The sequence below is a fragment of the Struthio camelus genome, chromosome 5, assembly GCF_040807025.1.
Source record: "Struthio camelus isolate bStrCam1 chromosome 5, bStrCam1.hap1, whole genome shotgun sequence".
NCBI classification, from domain to species: Eukaryota; Metazoa; Chordata; class Aves; order Struthioniformes; family Struthionidae; genus Struthio; species Struthio camelus.
In genome coordinates this window covers 57,132,364-57,152,877 of record NC_090946.1, presented here as the reverse complement: position 1 = coordinate 57,152,877, position 20,514 = coordinate 57,132,364, and the positions used below count along the sequence as shown (strand labels likewise).

The window sequence follows — 20,514 nt, the reverse complement described above, 5'->3', positions numbered from 1 at the left end:
CTGCAACAACTCTTTACCTGCAGACCTGTTAGTACCTGACCCAATAGACCTGAATATTTTTAAGGGAATCAGACATAATCATATAGCCAAACGACTAAATGAAGGAGACAAAACCTGGATTTTGATCTTGACTTTGTCTCTCCATGTTTGATCTTTAGCCACGTTTGACTGTTTCTTTCTATAAAAAGATAGTAATAGTGACCCATCTCCCAAATATGATGCTGAGCCATGACTAGTTAATATTAGAAAAGAGATGGAAGATCTCTAGAAGCAAGCAGACCACTGTTATGCTGTTATTATATTATCTAAATTATTTATAGGGAAAGTCTTGCATATTGAAGTACTTACACTTCCTGTCCACAAATTTTCACTTTTCCTTGAAAGTTTGGAGTATACAATTATCTCTTCCCCTGTTTTGAAGTTAAGATACCGGCAATCAGGCCCTAAGTAGTCTGTAGTGGCTTGAACTCTGCTCATTGCCGCTGGAATAATATGTAGAAAGAAAGAAACAAATAACTATAGCAGCCAATTTATCTGAAGTCAGATAGAATATTGAAGACGACTGATATATATAATTACATGGCAATCTTTGTTAATACATCAGCACGTGCTTTATGATGATACCACTCAACTTATGTAGGCAAGTGGAAAGCTACTAAAAATACAGAATGCAAAAATTAAGCCTTGTCCTGCTTTCTGTTCTATTTACTACTGACATCAAGGGGAAAAGCTCCTGTCCTGTATGTGCATTGTTTTTCGGTCGTTATTCAGACAGGCTTTCAATGCTGGAATATCTGTGAAGAATTAGCACGGTCAAGTATTACAGGAAGATCTAAACTGCTGAAAAATATTTTCCAGGAATATTTATAATTTCATATTTTGCAAGTTAAATCTAGTAGTCATTTCAGGCATCTTGCCCTCTATTTTGAACATTTTAATATTTGAATTAATATTAAAAAGAAAAGAGGTAAGTTTAAGCATTATAAACCTTAAACATTCGCATTATCAAAAACAAAATTTCCAGTTCAATTTGAATGGCTTTCAATTCTATTTCTCTCCACCCCTACTCCCCCACAAAAAATTCTACTATGTGCTACAATCAGTCTGGGGCCTATTCCACAAACTTTCTGAAAGACAGATATCTCTGAGCATCCAGAACCCAGTGAAGTCAATCCTCCTCCACAGCAAAATTTTCCTCCACAGGAAAGTAAAAATCCATCAGGTTTTTTTTTTTTTTTTTTTTGGAAATGCCAGCTTTCTTCTGCGGAGAGAATAAGCTATCCTCTTTGAAAGTGCAACAATTAATAAGGGTGCAAACCCAAAGGAGACAGCTTAAAAACTGCTCACACTACATATGATTACAACAAGTTTCACAAGGGTATTCCAATGGATAAATTATCCATTATTTATCACTGCCCACTTGTGATTCAGTGGCCTGGTTGCCTCCTACAGAGCTATTTACTCCCCAAGAACTCTGCAACTAGGTATTGCTCTTACTTCATACTAAAAGCAGAAAAATAAGTAGAGAGAATATATTAACAGTATCTTTCACAGGAAGGATTAAAAAAAAAGTAATTTGCTTGCAGTAGAAAAAAGATTATTTTGCAGTATGTGGCTATGAATGTACTGTAAACACAAGATGTATGTCTTCTTTCTCAGTTGATAGGCTATCATTTTTGTTTCCTAGAGAATTTTCAATCTACAATGAATGAGCTAAAAAAATATTTGAAAGCTGCTTTATACCAACCATTTTGAGGAAACCCCAGGAAAAATACTTACTCAAGAGTGTTTTTACTGAACTTTGATCTTTTATATACTTTCACAACACAATTCAGCAAGCAAGATTTTCAAGAATATTCCCCTTTCTATTAGAAAAATTTAAGTCTATTGTTCAGAAACTTAGCATATTGACAACAAAATGTATTTTCTACGAGTATTTATTTTATTTCAATATTTCATCACTAACTTCAACATTACAGATTGTAATGGTTATATGTACAGAAAAAAACAACTTTTTTACTTACTCTCACATTCTCGATCACCACACTTCTTCCATTCTGAAAGTACCTTTGTACTCTGCAGATTTGTTAAAAATGAAATTACTAACAGCAAAATTCTCTGATCCAAGATCCTTGACATGTTAGAGTAAATCCAGAATGTACTGAAACTGAAAGCTGAATTGATATTCAGTTAACAAGAGCATTCTACATTATTTTCTTAATCTAACAAAACATTGGAAATAAATTTATAATCTCATTGTCCTTCCCTCATCTGCTTAAACAGAAGTACACTGTGCTGTCTCTGCTAATAATCTGCAAAGTCAGGTGTCCTGATCATATGCATATGTTTAATAATTAACTAAGTTCTGAAAGCTAGACTAATGCTTTGAATACAAAGAAACTAGTTATGATCCCATCAAAAATTAGGCTCTATCAGATAGGTTCTTTTGTATTGAGTTTGTAGAAGACTTTGTTAGGAAAATTCAACATGTCAGGAGTTATATTAGTATTTTTTCTGGATTATTAATTTAACATGAATCTATCTGATTTTAAGATGGATTGTCAATTCTATGCATATATTGATTCGCATGATTTCTTATATAACTACTGACATTTTTCTAGCTTTTTTGTTTAATAAACGATATTTTATGTGTACTGATATATTTTAGACTGTGGGTGGTCATCAGGATCTCAAAATAGAAAATTTTCCACGTAATTCTTTTGGAGTCTCACCCACCGGATACTAAGAACAATCCTTTCCCATGGGGAATACTTTCTCCACTCCAGTTGCTTTTAAAAGCTCTTGATGCTTTTCAGGCTCTTAAGATGACTAGAAATCCACATGCCTTCTCTACATCATGTATCACAGAGCAGTACACTGATACTAGGCAGATGATGTGTCCCATTTTTTAAGGAGTACTTTCTGTTTCTTAGCAACTTATTATCCAATGTGGAGTCACAGCAACGTTTTATCAAAGAGAGATTGCGCCTTAAAGCAGTAATTATGCAATGAGCGGTACACTGGTTGTATATAGGTATGGACTTGCACTATAAATGAAGTCCTGCAAAGTGGTTTGCTTTAGAAGTGAGACTGGCTTCAGATGTTTCACGTCATTGTCCTGCGCTTCTTGAACACCTATTTAACGACAAAAGGGGCTTCGCCTTTCCTTTTCAGCAGTTCTGCATGGGATAACCTCTGCTCTCTCCCTTCCTGATAAGTGTCCTAAGAATGTGCATTGCTTCCTAACCAGGTAATAGCCATAGTCATATGCTTCCTAGTAGTCTTCCCCTTCTTTCAGTCCTGAGGGTGACTCACGTATAATTGCCTCTGCCTTCCCTTTCCATGACCTAAAGTGTATCTCACCTACAGGATAGTGCTAGGCCCTGTCTCCTGCTCCAAAATGCAAGTATGGCAGACACTAGTATTTAGCCTAGCCTAAGAGCCTGCAAACAAATGCAACTACCAGAGAGCAGGAGAGGGCACAGAGTGAATTGCAGCCAGGGACACGTTAACCAGCAATGTCCTGCAAACAAAGAAATGGCAGTAGGCGACATGCCCTCCAGCTGCAGCCTAGTGTTTTGGCCCCCTCCTTTGCCACATGACCTGATAGCCAGACACACCTCTCCTATGACCCAATATAGCAGCTGCCTGCTCTCTTAGATAATCAGACATAGAGCTGTGTCATGCACCAGGGAAAATACAGTAGAAATCTACTCTGCCCCTGCTCTCTCCTGCCTAGCTCTGATCCCCCTCCACACCGCACACATTATCCTCTTCTCCTTCCTGGGTCCTTTAGGTTTATCTGTAAGAAGTGAAGTGGGAGAGGAAGAATGACAGGCAGCTAAAGTATGACAAATTCAAGGATACCTGGTGAGAAGAAAACTAAAATAGGCATTTTTCTTCTCATTCCTGCGTCTCTACAGATGGAAACAAACTGTTAAAAAGGATTAAATAAAAAATTTATATTGGGGGGAACTCTATATATGCTAAGCATTGTACAAAAATCAGAAAAAAAAAACATTTTCATCCTACCAAGGCTAAAACCTGGTCAGAGTCTTTCATAATGTTGCGCACCAGCCACGGGACAGAAACCAATCATTAGCATGGAAAGATTAATGGTCAATTTTTGACCCTGGTAACATGGAGTTGATTCACCTAAAAATGGAAAAGCCAGGTATTTGACACCTAAAATTAAGTAGTTCAGCAAGTTTACATAGGGGGACAAGCTAAGAGATCTTAAATCCGCACTGTATTACATTATTTGCCAAATTATCTCTGAAAGTGGCTCTGAATTGCATTTCACATGGAGAGATATCTTTGTCTTCGAATTAGTTTGGGTTTGCTTTAAGTTTTTTTTTAATCAAGATGCTAAAAATGCTGCAACTCATCGTTGCAACTCAGTTTAACCTACGTCTGCGATTTTCAAGTTATTCTGGGCACTGTTCACTGTGCAGCGTATGGTCTCAATAGTAATTCATCTAGGTTTGAGGCTGTTAAAAGGCTGATTAACAGTGCCCTGATCTCTGTTGTTATTTGTTTGTCTCGTATAACTTCAATAATAAATCACGTTTAGATCAAATATTCTTTTCTTCTGCAAGTCACACGCTCACAGACATTATACAAGCATAACTTCCAATCACCTTTGTACTGAAGTAAAAGATAAAGATTAATGGGGTTTATCATAGCTGGCTTCCAAAGGACAAAGTTGAAAACTTTATAGCAGATAGAGACTTCGCTTTATTTCTATTTGGCAAGTAAAATTAGACACATCTGCAGAACTTAAGCAACAAATGTGAGTACTATTATACATGCAAAGACAGACAATGCTAATGAGAAAGCAAGCTCTATTTCCAACAGTTGTCATTAGCTTTTTAACTGGGAATGACACAGCTTTTTTGAAACTATTAGCTTTTTATTGGGAACGACATTTTAGTAACTTTAACTACTGATCTAGAAATATAGAGAACCCTTATGACATATTAAAATTCACAGTAAAGTGAATGGTATGATTTAAATAAATTGAGTAGCATGCTTGGGCAGATTGGATGAATCTTAAGACATGGTCCTGTATTAACACAGGACGCTGTATTTCTTAGAATATTCAGTATCTGCATTAACAATAAAGAACCCAAAGCAAATCATAAGTTTGTACAAATTCTCTTAAGTACATAAAAGTCAACACACATTTTATAATAACAATAGTTATATGTACAGTTTTAGTTATATTTTTATGATAGCACCACAAGACTCCATTCAGAATTTAGGGTTTAACTGTGCAGGATATTGCACTAGTATGTGGGAAAATATGGTCACAGCCAAAGCACTTACAATATAGTTCTGCTGACTTAGGATGTTTAGATGAAAATGCAGATCAGCTTTTACATTGAATCAAATATCACATCAAAAAGATTTTTTTAACAGGTATATTTTAAAAAGTAATCAATTAGAAGAAAATAAACATTAATTCACTGCTCTTCCAGTTAAATAAACCTAAACAGGTAATAGGCATTCATCATCCAGATTTAAACTAACTCTTTCAGTCAGGGTAATAATAAGAAAAAGCAATTATTGCTTTCCCATTACAAAACAGGTTACAAACTTGACAGTTAACAGTGCATTCCTAGAAAACCACAGATTTTCTTAGACTACTTTGAATCTTGATAATATAATTCCTAGCTTTGAATGCCTCACATTTTATCATATAATAGAACATTGTCATCTATTAACAATTACCTGAAAAAAGTTTGTGGTAAAATAGTGTTTTTTTTTTTTTAATAAAACAGGTGAGAAAAAAATCTGAAAAGGCCAAATGATATCCTCTGAAACACAGATCTCTTGACTACTCACATTGCCACTGCCACAGCATTTGATCACATCATAAATACATGCAGTCACATAAATACTCTTGTCAGTAGGGAAATTATTTTACAGATCTGCAACTTACAGAAATGAATAGGCATGCCCTGTTGCACACAATTGCTTTAAAATCAGCAGCCGAACCTGGATCTCAAAGTTATAACTGGGGCATAACCACAAGGCTGTACCTTCTCCCATAAAGAAAATATACTTTTAGAAATCCATTTGCAAATTTACTGGTTTCCAAAGTTAATTTTGCTGGAGCTTCTTCGCTCACTAATGCCTACGTTCCTTTCAAGAATTACTTTCAAATTTCCTTTGAATACTCACAGTGAAGCTGGTTTAAGCACAAGGATGTCAGTTTAGGTAAGGAAGCAGGAATTTGAAGAGGTGCATCTTTTATGCAAAGTCATGTTTCAGGTTATAATTTACGAACAATCTGTGCAAAATCTACTTTGACAAGGACTCTGAGTGGAACATCAGGGAAAAAAACACATTCTTGGAGTCTTCCAGTTTCTCTCTGTATCAGGACTGAAGAAAATTAGGACAAGTAAATGGGATAGAGTCAATGCACAGTTTAAAAGCACTACAAGAAAGTCTTCTAAATTCATATTTAAACCTTAGAAGGGACCATCTGATGTAAACACTCCACAAGGCAGGCATAGACCATACATGGCATGTTGCCCACTCAAATGAAGCATCTTAATTTCATTATTAGTTTTTCCCTTTTGGTCATTCATTTTTCCACATTACTTTAGTGAGAACAAGGTCTTTTTTCTTTTATTGCTAATCACCACAATAGGGAACAGAAATAAGTAAACATTTTATTCATTTCACTGCCTCAATGCTATCTGCACTTAATTCTCAGAAATCCCAAACTGTTGTATCAAATTCAGACTCTAAATTGTTAACGGTTTGAAATAGGTGGCTGGGGACAGAGGAAGGAAATTGCATCTATTGCCTCAGCCCTATCCATGGCTCTGAAATTGGTTCAGGGTGACAGAATGGGGCTTTGAAAGTAAACACAACCAAATGACTAAAAAGATTACTGCTTTATAAGAGACCTGCATACTACTTCTCCAGCTTCTTTGCAGTATCTAGCTTTTAGAAAACTCCATTCTTACAAACTCATTACAGAGGTTTAGGTTCACTGAGTTTCTCAGATTTAGCAAAGTTGACTATAAACAGCACAGTAAAACTCCTGTTATTCTAAGTTTCTTTTAAGGTAGACGTTAAGCTATTAGATACATCACCTGCTTTGCAACTCTGCAACAAAAAACACTCCTGTATTTTCACCTTGTCAAAAATATATTGCTGCCTGTATCACACAACCTGAAACAAGAAATTAAATGTAATCAATCCACTCCTTAGTCCAGTTACCAGGACCCACCACATTGTTATTATAAACCCTGTCAGTATATACCTCTGAAACAGTGTACTGTGCCTTCCAACCAGCAATGCACTTCTCCAGCTTTCTATAATGGCTACAATATTGGCTATTAAAACCTATGCAATATCACAAAAGTAATATTACTCAACATTGAATTACTCAATTAAGCTCAAAAAGATAAAAATTTAAAATATTCATTATGTTACAAGAAATTATCAAACAAAAAATTAAAATGGCTTTCAAAAAGCAATTTGAAGTTAATTGAAACATGCAAACGAGTAACACTTGCTCAACTATCCTGTATAAATATTTGTTGCCCGCGGTAAACTGCGAAGTTTAACATCTTGAATAAGACATTAATTTTTGCTCTTTGTCCTTCAGAGGAAAGGCATTTTATCAAACACATTAATTCACCTCCTCTCTGAGGCTCTAAGAAAAGGGGAAGGAAATACAGTTGAAGACTATGGACAGGAATTTAGATACGATTCTCGACTGTAGAGAAGCAGAGGTAGACAGGATACTACAGTTAAATGGACTAAGAATCTAAACAGAAAAAAAATACTGGACCTGTTAAGAGAAGCGGAAAGCACAAGGAGCCTTCCCACACTGTAAATCTGTGCTGAAAGGATATTATACTTCTTCCCTGGGTAGACAAGTCTCTTCAAGCAGTAAATTTCAGTACTCCACACCACAGAAATCTGTCACTACTTGGATCACGAGTTCAGACGAAAACTCTGAGGACTAATTCCCCCCCCTCCCCGCACTAAATGAAACTGAAATTATGCTCTCTATTCCAGAAAAACAGGGCATATATATAATTTAGTGCAATAAAAATAAGCCTACAGATCATTTTCCTTCTGAAAACTTTCCAGGATTTCCTGGTCTGTGACTTGGCATATGACATGAATTTTCTGCAAGCCAAGTACCATCAGAGCATAGCAGTGTTTCACTTATTGGGCATTAATTAAAAACTATAAGCTAAGAATAATTTTGGATACACATCATCTAAGATAGTCACCTGCAACTATGATAAATATTTAAATCTATGAAGACTAAGGTGATACTCCTGTGTTATAGAAAAAAGTCAGGCATCGAGGGAATAATCTACAAAGCCACGTTTATTTGCACATGTACAGAACAGAGTAACAGATGCTATTGTTTTTTCATACAAAATTATATAAAAACAGTATTCACCTTCATAAACACACCATACCACTTTAAGTTGTATTAAATACATTCAGAAAGCGTTCTTGCACGCACACAACATTGGCATTAGGTAGTCCCAGGTAACTCCAACACTGCAATGTAATTATTCCTAGTGGTATGAAGGGATCAAAGGTTAGTTTGCAGCTAAAATAAAATAATCCTGGTTGAGAAGCGAGCTGAAGTCTTTCCTCCACTGGCCATCAAAGCAAGGAGCATCATTAAATAGATTAACTGTCTCCAGAACATAGATGTAAACATTACCCAAGCACCTGCAGAAGGCAGATAAGAGTGGTATTCCAGACTCTGACTTGAGCAGCTCATCTTGGTCAGTGTTAACATTTTCACTTATTGACTTATTGACCACATATAGGTAACAAAAAGGCTTATAATACTAGAAGATAGAATTGAGTAAGAATGGGTGATTACAGAAGAAAACAAGAGGCATAGATCCAGCTGATTACTTTCCCTTCCTATCCAGCACTAGAGAGCAATTACTCCCTTTAATGGGACTTAAGATTCCCATTCTTGCAAGGAACAGAGGGGAAAAGTAAAATTATTGCAACATTGCCTCCCTGCACATGTAGATCTAAAAAGAGAATTTAAGTGTCAACAGGACACCTCAAACAATTTATTTAAAATGCACATTTATTTCTACAAAAAAAAAAAAGGTGTATGATACAGAAGTAGAAGTGATCACACCAACTTAAAGATTTACCTATTAAAATATACAGAGGATCTTAATGAGTACAGGATATTTAAAAAAAGATGCAAAGGAGTGTTAATCTTTTATTTTTACATTTTTCAGGAACTTCACATAATTTTGATAAGTCACCTTTTACAAAATTATGTAAAAAGTACAAGAATGCCTGGTAAACAGTCTGCATTTTTCCAAAAGATTTTTTACAGCATGCAATTCTTAAGGCAGCCTTCTCCTCCTCCTTACAAGGAATCCTTTCACTCAAATAATCTTCTGCTGCAAAGATTAGGCTAAGGAAGCTTGGTCTCTTCTGTTAACGCCTTTTGTCTTTCCTGTCTGATTTACGGTCTCTTTCACTCCGTGAAGTTCTCTTGCCTGACCGACTACTTTCTGATATAGACCTCTTTCTATCAGATCTTGAACTTTTATCCTTTGAGCTTTTTGCATCTCTGCTACCACCTTTTGAGGACTTGTGACTTCTGTCTACTCCTGAAGCATCCCTTCGCTTCCTATCCACACTCCTCCTGCGTTTTCTGTCTCTGTTATGCCCTCTTCCTCTGCTTCGACTTCTACTTTCACTACTGGTAGAACTACTGCTGCTACTGTCCCTGCTAGTGCTCCCACTTGTAGTGCTACTGCTGCTGGAACTACTCCGACTACTACTGCTGCCAGTGCTGGAACTACTTCCACTACTAGTACTGCTCGAAGTACTACTGCTACTACTGCTGCTGCTACTACGACTGTGACTCTTACTGGTTTTGTTCCTTGCCCTGCCCCTGCTTCTACTCCTAGTCTTATTTTTAACTTCTACGCTCAGTGTCTGACTCTGCTCTGTCTGCACCTCAACTACCTTTATGGACACCACAGCATTTTCATCCTTGTCTGCCTGAGGCTCTGCATCCTGAACAGACTGAGATAACGGAGGCGACTGTGGTAGTAGCACAGACTCTGGCTGAGGTGGGGCCTCAGCCTCAGGTTCTGGCTGGGATTCAGGTGCCTTTTCCTGTTTTCCTTCAGAGTCAGCTTCAATTTCTGGTTTGATACCTTTCTCCTTCTCAGGAGAAGGAATATTACACACTTTTTCTGTCTGAGCATCACACTCAGTTTCTGGTTCCGCTTCTTTGCCATTTTCATTGTCTACAGGTTCTGCACTATCTGCCTCATTCATTTCTACCACATCCTGCTCATTATCCACTGGCTGAATACTCTCACCTTCTTCTTTTACAGCTGTGACCTCTTCATGCTGACCATCCTGCTGCTTGTCATTCTCCCTCACCTCAGTAGTCTCTCCTACTTTAATCTCCATTTCATGTTTCTGTTCATCCTCTTCCTGCTCTTTCTCTCCATCACTATGCCCTGAACCTGTTTTTCCCTTTTCCTCCCCTGCCTCCTCCATTTCTACATCATTGTTCTGATTACCTGTCTCCAACTCCTCCACCTGCTGAGCCACCTTACCCTCTTCCTGCTCCTTGTTCTGTTCTTCCTTCTTTTCTTCAGTCTGCACCTCCTGCTGTTCTTTTTCCTTCACAGATTGTCTTCTGGGCCTGGCCTCCATTTTGTTAATTTGCTCTGCAAATTCATTGCGCCTGCTTTCAAAGATTGCTGGAGAATAAACGCATAAAAAAGTTTCAGACAGATAATCTACAGAAATCTATTTTTTTCCTTAACTCTGCACTCGTAGTTATCAAATTGTTTTAACTTACAAATATTGCGTCCCTATTTGTTCTGAAGCAGCGAGCTATTCATGCACAATGCAAAAGATTGCTGGTTACCTTACTAAAGCAAGGCAAAGAGGACAATCAGCTCAGCTGAGTACCAGAACAACAGAACCGTATCTAATCTAACAAAAAGTTTGACTTTGCTGAAATCATTCTAACCAACAGCGTATCAAAATACCATCCTCATTTCCTGGCATTTATACATAACAGGCATTAACAAAATTATGCTTCCCAAGGTGAACAACAGACACTAGGAGTCAGCAAAAAGCAGATTAGTATTGAAAAAATAAAAAACAAAAACCCCTTTAATAATGTAAGCTATTCAAACGGCTGAACTAGCTTCTTATTCCCCACCCCACACAATGAAGAAAACAAATTCTCAGTTTAATAAAAAGAACAGTAAGACTACCATCACCACGCAGTATTTTAAATTGTTTTCCGAAAGGAAAATATAGTCATCCTGCGAAACAGACAAATGAACACACATTAAGGTAATAAAAAACGAAAAACCCACAAAGAAAATCACCACAAAGTACTAGTGCTATACTTAAGGAAGAAATTCTCAACTCCTTGTAAAAACCTGCATTTCCTGGGGTCTTCATTCCATAGAATCTGCTTTTTCAAAACGAAGTTGCTGCACTGGCATACATCTGGATACTAAAGTTAATATAAAGGACTAAATTTTAAACAAATACTTCTGAGATTACGTAGACACCTCTTTTGACTTCTTATAAAAGAATCAAAGCACCCAACAGAAATAAGTCACTAAAGGAGTAACATCACTCAGCTATGATGAGCATTCATACAAGAACACACGTTTTGTCCTGACCATGAAATTACTATATCTAAGCAGAAAGGCTTAAATTTGTACAGCACACACCAGAGGGAAGCAAGAACAGCAGCAGTTATGTACCGCACGGATCACTTACCATTCATCTTTTTCTGTGACTCTTCCATCAGCTTCTGTGTAGCAGGACACATTCTGCCAGGTATGTAGAATAAGTGGGGTCTTGTCTTCGTTCTTATATATTTAATTATTTTAGCGTTATGTTCATTCCATTCTTCTTGCTGAGAAATGAAAGAAAAAAACATAAGATCCACAAGATTATAACTTATACAAGAGAAAGAACAGAACTAAATAGAACAAAATTAAAACTCACCAACTGAGCAAGCTCAACCTTTTGCTCCAGTAACCGCAGTTCTGTCTGTTTAGCACGCCTTTCTTCGAACAGTTCTCGCCTTTCATTTTCAACTTGCTTTCTTTCTTCTTCTGCCTGCACTTCAAGCTTTTGTTCAATTTCTTGTCGTCTCTTTTGCTATGATAAATAAAGAAGTACTTTAATTCTTTTTTCTAAATCAAAAAAATTCTAGTTTGGTCTAGTTAGAATTGTTTGTATTTACACTGTTAAAAGCATTGCTCAAAAGAAATTGAGATAGCTACTGTATTACCAGTAACGTAAGAAAAGAGTGCCACTGCCTGCTGGCAAAAATCTGTGTGCGTGCACACACACCTACTAACAAATGATATGCCCCTATGGATTTCTATCTGCTTCAGGTTTACCATTCAATTTGCATTTGAACTTTCAAGATTCAACATGGTTTTTCGAAAAGGTAGAAAATACAAATAGATTTCAGGAGCTCCACTTGAAGAGAAAAAAAAAAATTCAACCTCCCTCAGAAACAAATGAAAGGCTATAGACTGGTGTCTGAAGCAAAAACAATTACGTTGTGAATACTTCCTGTATATTCAGTATCAGATGTCTAACTGTAATCCAGGGATCCCTGTTTACATGTCCTAGACGGCCATATGTGATTATATAACAGTTGTCCAACACAAATATACAATTTAGTGCCTGGACAAAAAGAAACAACTGTGTCTCATGAAACTCCTCAGACCTCTAAGTTGATTTATAGCAAAATCTTATCTATGAAGAAAACATTGCCTATAAAAATTCTCAGAAAAATGTTAAAATGAACAGTAACACCTCAAAGTTGCTTTATACAAACACATACTGCTGTAAGTTATATGAGGAACCTGTGTTTCAAGACCATCCCCTGCAACTGTTGTCTGCTTGCTTTTAAAACAGGAAATCGAGAACTTTGGTACTCCTTATGTGCTACAATACTAGTCACAGAGAAAACAGAATATCCCAATAATGCTGTGAAAGAAATCAATACCAACACAGCAAGCTACCTACGCTAGCACTTCACCAAAGAGGTTTAAATATAAAGACTTCATAGCTTTCTCTGCTGCACTGCTGAAAGTAGAACTTCTCATGAACTTTCACATACCATTTTTAATCTAATGGAGATTATTATTAATTAATCCATACCATAGCCTGCACTATTTAAATAGGCATACTAGGTATAAAGTCATCACCATACTACTCTTCTAAAGATTTTTTTGAAGTTACCACTAAGCTATGTAAAGCCTTCACTTCAGGACAATCACATTCATTTACTAAAAGCAAGAATGCTTATCATCTACATGACAGGAAAAAAACCATTGGTTTTTGTTCAAACAAATGATGAAATACAACCATACGCTCTTTGTATACTTGGTTATAATTTAAACATCTGGAACACACGAGGGTCAGCACCGCTTCAGGGATTCTGAATCACCATTGTTTACAGAAATGGCCTATGACTGATTATATAGTTTACCTGATTAAATTCCATTTACTTTGAAATTATCCCCAAATAACGTCAACAAGAAAAGAGATCATCTACTTCCTATTTTGCATTTTCAATTTTGTAAAGTCAAAAAAATCCGTAGAGTCCCTTTTCCACCTCCCTATCCCCCAATTCAACTAAACTAAAGCAACCAAAAACCTACCTGTATTCTTACCAATGTTACCAATTCATTACACTTGCAATACCTGCAACCTGTGCCACGCAATTTTGCCTTATTATTTACAGTTTAGAATCTGTTAAACTAAAAATTAAGTACCCTCTCAGTAGCAACTGTGGACTCCTGCTTAAATTTTTGAAGAGTGCCCATCAACAAGCCAAATATACGTCGATTCCTAAATAAAAAAAACAAAAAAAATTTGAAGATCAGTTTAAGTACCGAGATTTTTATTTGCATAAACAATCAGAGAAACTTTCCCACCTCAGAGATGTTTATTTTTAAAGGCTCAGTATCAGTCAAGGCTATTAGCAACAGAGCACGTACTGACTGTGCCAACAGTCAAGGGTATAATTTACAGTGACATATCATATTTTGCTAAGGAGTGAGACATAGCTCTTACCCATAACACAGCAGAGTTAACACTGAAAAATAGGACGCCTGCAAATTTTTTGTCTGAAAAAGTGACACTAAGGAAAAATTAAAAACAGAAAATCATTCTGAAAGCAAAGAGTACTGAAGATAGGGCTGAGTAAATACAGTGTGATATCTCAATATAATCAGTGCATTGGAAGGCCCTGCTGTTTTTTGAAGGACACAAAAACCAGTTTCTTCCCAGAAAGAATTAAGGAGAAATGGAGCCACGAGGGTGGGGGGGGGGGGGGAGAGAGAGAGTTAGAGAGTTAGAGAGTTAGAGAGTTAGAGAGAGAGAGAGAGAGAGAGAGAGAGAGAGAGAGAGAGAGAGAGAGACTGTCTGCCACTGCTTAACAATCTCTCTCATACAATGAGGTATTGCATTGTTATATGAAACAAGGATTGCTTTCGTTCACAATAGAGGAATGAGGCCAGGGGAAGCGGGGGGGGGGGGGGGGGTGGACTCACTGATACGTGGTTAAGAAGCCTTCATCCAATTATGTGTGTTTTGAGAAAACTTTCTTAAATAAATGAAGTCATCCAACTAACTCCTTTCTTCTGAATAACTAACTTCTTGAATTTCACCTTTTCTTTCCTTCCCTTTAATCACAAATTACGTCTTTACAACAAGGAGACTTCCTCCTTTATTCACCTTGAACATTAACTCAGTTAACTAGAGAGAAAAGAAAGGCTACTCTTCACTCAGTGTCACAAGACCAAAACCAGCAGGAAAACAAAAATGCTTGTACATGAAACAGCAGAAGAGGAATGGGGAAAAAATTAAGAGCTGGGGATTAAATATTTTCTGTCAAGGGTATCTGCATATGAATGCCATCCTAGAGGACACTGAGCCAAATCAGAATCCAGGGGATGCTGTACTCTAAAAGAGCCTCTTTCCACTATAAAATGAGTCACAAACAGATAAATATCGTTTTTCTCATCTCCACAAAAAGACTACCAAAATGCAAAACAGTAAAACTTCAGTTCCAAAGAGACAAACTTCTTTGCACCAGAAACTCTGTGAAACGCACTAAGAATCTTGGAACTGCTTCTGTGTGGACAGGATTTAGAAGCTACTGATAGAATCAAAGTTTGTTAGTGTTGTTATAAAAGAAAAGAAGCTCAAGCAAAGTGCCTTCCTCACTAACTGACTTCTGTTTCTTATCAGAGAAACTCCCTGCAGTTCCTTATTCCAGCTCTCACTCTTCTATTTGTGGTACAGATTCTTTCTATGGCACCAGGTGGCATGCAGACTGGAGTGGATAGAGTCTAAGAGGTTGTATACAGGGCAAACTTGCTTTTTCAACAGCTCTTTTGAAGAGCAGGACTGGATCTCAGCAAGAACTTTTAAGAGCTACTCTAACATAAATGAAATGCAAGAAAAAAGGTGATATGATTAAGCAGGAGAAAACGAAAGAGATTTGGGCAAAAGGAAGGTCAGACCATAGACATGCATGATAGTGAGCCTGAAAGCATTAACAGAAAAAAAAAAAAAAAAACCCCACACACACGATGGGACTGTTCCAAAAAACAAAAAAAAAATCCTCTCCTTCAATCAGTAACACAAATGACAATCCAAATATCACCTGTATCTACTCTGATAATTGTTCTTTAAAAAAAAAAAGAAAGCATCTTCTCTAACTGTACAGATCTTTGAGGAAGAACTGATAAATTCAAGATACTTTTGCACGGTTTTCTATAGTGCAAAACACAATAGAGCAGGAGCAGGTCCCCAGATTCAAATTCTGCTTTTGTTTCCTGTTGTAACAATCCAAAATATTAAGTAACCAATGAAGCTACAGACATTTCTGTCATACTCAGAGATGATTAGTTACACTAGCACTAGCAAACTTATTCCTGTAGATGGCCTGAGAAGCAGAATCCCTATCAATTACGGAACATGGATAATGTACTGTTAACATTGTTAAAAATTGAGAAGATTCATCTAAAACAAGTTTATACCATTACGGTACCTCTTCAACATCATCTTTGATGTATAAGATCATCTATATATTTTTAAAATCTAAACTACTTTCTGTGCTAACACTCAGAATTACTACATTAGTGCTGGAAAAAAAATATTTCTGCATACCTTTGTTTTCCTTTCTCATCCATATTTTGATCTTGTATAAGGTCTCGACGTGTTCGCTCTTTGGAGGTAGCAACAACAGAAGATGGCAACGCTGGCTGCAAAGAAAAACAAGCTACTTTTTTCATGTTCCAGTTAATTACGTCTCTTCCTGCGTAGCTCCCCTTTGTCAGGTATTACCTTTTTAATGTCATCATCCTCTGCGTCGCTTTCATGGCGTGATTCTCTTCTTGTCCGACGTTCTCCACCCAGCCTGCAGAAGAAAAAGAAGCATTAACGGTCAGTGGAAAACGGATATTAAAGACCACATCTGTTCTAACACAAGAAAAACATAAATCAGGACATCAAGTCAGAAGGACCAATGTTTCAAATAAAAATCTCCTAGTTACTCTGAAGGTAAATGCACGACCAGCAAGTTGTTTTACATACAGAGTCTACTGTTGATAAAAATCAGTGTGACAGGCGAGAGAGAAGAGTTTAACACAACTTGCATGATAAAGTAAAACAGAATAACCTGTATTAGTATCATATTTAACTTTTTAGAACATCTTTGAATGTTGTTCCTTCTTTTTAACATTTGTCTGCACTTTTTCAAAATCTCTAAAATGATTATAGCTTTAAGAGTAATCAGGATATAAAGATCTGCAAATCAGTATGATTTTTCAAATGGGAAATGCTACCTAAATTATCTCGCTGAGCGGCTACAAAACAAGTTAGGGGAGGGTCCAGAGCACTTAAATGAATCAAGGTTTTAACAAAGAAGAACTAGGCAGCACGTTAAATATAGCTTATTCTCAGCTTTCACTCTCAGCTTTGTGGCATAGCATTTAACTACAAATAATGCCACTTCACAGCATTTAATTTGCTTAACTGAAGAACTCAAAAGCAAGCCTCACTTTCTTCCAAAACCACACAGCTGCATGTAAGCACTTAGAGAATGGAGTTCACTATAACCAGAGCCACATCTGGTGGATCTGTGTCAAAATGCGAAAGCTCGAAATCTGACTCTTTTGTCACACTATGTGCATTTAATTTATTGAAAGGGAGGTTTCAGCCATAATTCTATTTATTTGTGCCTGTTGCAAAACAAATCTGGCTACCAAGCTGGGTATAATGCCAAATAAAACAAAAACTGCAAGCATCTTTATCAGATTCTTAGAATTTGGTGGCTAATTCCATAAACATATTCAGAAAACTCTGTTGAATACACTACAGTTTGCAACAAAGAGGTCTAGCAAGTTAAAGCAGAGGCATCTGCAGGACTGACAAGGAAGGAAAAAAATTTTTTTAACCCCTGCACCGAATAAAGCATGCAAGAGAAACGTGCTCATGATTACAGTGAGTGGAAGGGTTTTTAACACCTGTGATTTTTGTATCCATCAGAAACGTACAAAGTTCTTTAATTTCCCAGAGAGTTCCCTCTCCCAGTGATGCTAAAGACAGCATAAGCCCTTAAGTCCACCAAAGAAATAAGTTTACTATTTATTCTACCTCATCCGCTCCAGCATGCAAGAATATCTGTATTGGTATAATTAAGGAAAAAAAATTTCATCACAGTCAAGTGCTGTCACCCAAAAATATTTCCAGCAGGCCTTGAACGTGTGAACTCTAAAGATGATCATAGCCATCAGTCATTAATAGTTATTGATTCTAAGTATTTTAAACTTACTGTTAGAAACTCTTATTCTGATAAAGCACGTTCTCTGCATCAATTTTTGCACCCACCTATTGGCTGCACCTTCAAGATCCCTCTGTTTGGCTGGGGGTCCTCCTCCACTATCCGAGAATCCACGCCTAAAAAGAAACCACTTGTGATCTCAGAACAGGTCAGTCTAATCCCAAGTATGGCACAAGTCTACCTTAAGCCTGCACAATCAAATTGTATTTGTCTTTGTGGCAACGACATAACAATAAGTTTTACTCAGTAATATTATCATTTGGCTGTTATTACAGCAATATGGTAGTTAAGCATACTGCTTATGGGCCGACTAACCTAAAACTGAATTTCTATCCTTATTCAAATGAGCAGTTACACTCAAACAAGTAGTCCCAATGGATTCCAGTATTCATTTTGTAAAAACTTTCAGAATGTATTAAATCTTAATCAGCAGATTAATATTGCAATTAAACAAACACAACTCATTAAAAAAGAATCACAATACAAAAAGCAAAACTTCCAATCTACTGGGAGGGGGGAAACACAACAAAATACTAGTGCTTTTACCTATATTTTTTCAGCCCAACATCATTTCTACCGTAAGCATCCAAAAGTTGTTACTGTTTTAAAATTCCTATCAACTTCAACTCTTTGTACTCGGCCTGGAAGAGCCGATACTTTTTTAACTACTGAGAGATGGAGTTTGAACCAATACAAAGAGACAAGGTCACAGAGACCACCCCTCCCCATCTTCACTTAAACTATTTCTTTTTTTCCCCCTAATTTCCAGCTTAGCTACAGGAAACGTTAGGAGAAGCCACAAATTTAACACAAAATGTTACAACTCAGAATGAGAAAGAACTTTAAATTTCAGGCTGTGACATAAAACCCCCACTGCTCCATAGCCCTCTCAGCCTGGCTCTGGTGCCTGCTTACTGAACAACGACTCTAGGTCATTTACAGTGAGCAAAGTGATCATGCAAGAAAAACACCCCCGTGTAAAGTCAACAAAATAATACCCAAGTAAAGGGTTAAAGAAACCCTGTGCTCAGCTCTGCGGCTCCTTACCTTAACAGTAAGCTCCCACGCCCTCTACCTCCACCAGGGCCTGTGAGGGCTAACAGTCTGTTTTGAGGGGGCCTGGAGGGAACAGTGAGAGCTGTTAGCGGATGGCCCCGGCCCCGCTCCGCGCTCGGCCCCTCCGAGCCCGGCACGGAGAGCTGCGGGGAGCCGCCCCGGGGCGCGGCGCCCCCCCCCCCCCCCCCCCGCCGGCGGCGCCCGCGGCCATGACCGCTTCTTCACATGCCCCACGGCAGCCCCCCCCCTTCCCGCCTGACAGTCCCCGCCGCAGGCGAACAGGCGGGTCCCCCCCCCCCGCCGGGCCCAGGGGCGCAGCGGCCCCTCGCTGGCCCAAAGAAGAGCGCGGGGGCGGCGAGCTGCGGCCTGCGAGCGGCTGAAGGCCACCCGGCCCCTCCGTCCCGCCCCTCCCCCACCTCCACCTCCACCCCCATCCGACGGGGGCAACGGCCGCGGCGCGCGCTCCCCCCTCACACGCCCTCTCTCTCCCCTCCGCCCGCCGGGCCGCGCCGTGCCCCGCGCGCGCACCCCTCCCTCCCCGCCGCCTGCCTCGCCTCGCCTCACCTCACATCGTTGGGGTCCCGGCCCGTGAGCTTGCGGATATTCTCATCCACGTGCTTGAGGCTCTCCTTGGCTTTCTCCAGCTGCTCCTGCAGCGCGCGCACCGCCACCGCCATCCCGCCAGCAGCGCGGCCTAGCCAGGGCCCAGCGCAAAGCACCGCTGGGTAACGGGGAGAGACGCCCCGCCCACGCGCGGCGCGGCACAGCCCGCCCGGCGGCCCCCACCACGCCGGGAGCCGAAGGCCGCGCGGCCCAGCCAATAGCCCCTCGGCCGCCGCCGCCGCCCGCCAATAATCGGGCAATGAGACGAAAGGGCCCGCCCCACGGCCAACGCTCGCGGGACGTACCTACCAATCACAGAGCTCAGAGGTAGACTGACAGCCCAACCAACCAACTACCGAAAGCTTCTGCCCGCCACCCCTAGAAAAACCGGACGGGCGTCTGAGTGACATCGCTCTTAGTTAATAAGCACTCACTTCGTCATTTTCCTCTAGACCAATCAGCAAGCCATCCCGAGGGCGCGCGTCCTCACCCACCCGGGACCAGCCCTACTTTCCCACTCCCCGAGAGGCTTCCTGGAGGCAGAGAAAGCCGCGCGCACGCGACTCGGCCACGGGCCAATCGCCTCTGCGCTACAGAGCCCTGCCGCGCCAGAGGAGCCAATAGGCGGCGGTGTTATTAAGGGCCGCCCGCGCGCTGGCGCGTTGCCAAGTCACGCTGGGCCCTCGGAGCGGGGGCCGGGGGCTCCGGGGAGGGCGCCCGGGCCCTGCCCCGCCCTGCGGAGGCGCTCCCAGACCCGTTTCTGGGCTCGCGCCTTCGTCCCACCGTCCAGACTTTGGTAGCTGGAGCTTAACCAACCGGTTCTCCATGTAATGGGTTTAAAACTCCGTTCGGGCTGACTTGCTTTTGTCGCTCTCCTGACACCTAGGATAACTCGGTTCCCCCCACACCCCCCTCTTTCAGGAAAAGCCTCTTTCCCTGTGGTCCGTCACCCATTTTAC

The 20,514-nt window shown here is 39.5% G+C and overlaps 2 protein-coding genes across 4 annotated transcripts in view; both read right to left on the bottom strand.

The window, feature by feature from the left end:
• The window catches only part of MIA2 (MIA SH3 domain ER export factor 2), a 41,004-nt gene extending 38,695 nt beyond the window's left edge, over positions 1-2,309 (bottom strand). For 2 of the 3 annotated variants that reach the window (XM_009670905.2, XM_009670906.2), the window contains exons 1-2: positions 2,025-2,309; positions 349-482 (exon numbers count right to left, since the gene is read on the bottom strand). In XM_009670905.2, the coding sequence (XP_009669200.2) occupies positions 349-482; positions 2,025-2,139 (249 nt within the window). In that variant the 5' untranslated portion in view covers positions 2,140-2,309. The remainder of the gene's footprint in view (positions 1-348; positions 483-2,024) is intronic. The other variant, XM_068946526.1, reaches the window with a different exon arrangement.
• Positions 2,310-8,346: 6,037 nt separating this feature from the next.
• On the bottom strand, positions 8,347-19,818 carry PNN (pinin, desmosome associated protein). The gene is made up of 9 exons (XM_068946519.1): positions 19,517-19,818; positions 18,944-19,015; positions 17,944-18,012; positions 16,399-16,471; positions 16,222-16,316; positions 13,818-13,893; positions 12,028-12,183; positions 11,797-11,935; positions 8,347-10,751 (listed from the first exon to the last, which is right to left on the bottom strand). Exons 1-9 carry the CDS (start codon positions 19,627-19,629, stop codon positions 9,463-9,465), a joined length of 2,082 nt encoding a protein of 693 aa, XP_068802620.1. The 5' UTR covers positions 19,630-19,818; the 3' UTR covers positions 8,347-9,462.
• Positions 19,819-20,514: the final 696 nt, after the last annotated feature.

Coding starts and splice junctions, on each gene's coding strand:
- PNN (XM_068946519.1), bottom strand. CDS start 19,629: ATGGCGGTGGCGGTGCGCGCGCTGCAGGAGCAGCTGGAGAAAGCCAAG. Junction 19,016..19,516: donor CGGGACCCCAACGATGTGAG/GTGAGGCGAGGC, acceptor TGTTCCCTCCAG/GCCCCCTCAAAACAGACTGT. Junction 12,184..13,817: donor CCACAGTTGCTACTGAGAGG/GTACTTAATTTT, acceptor TATTTATCATAG/CAAAAGAGACGACAAGAAAT.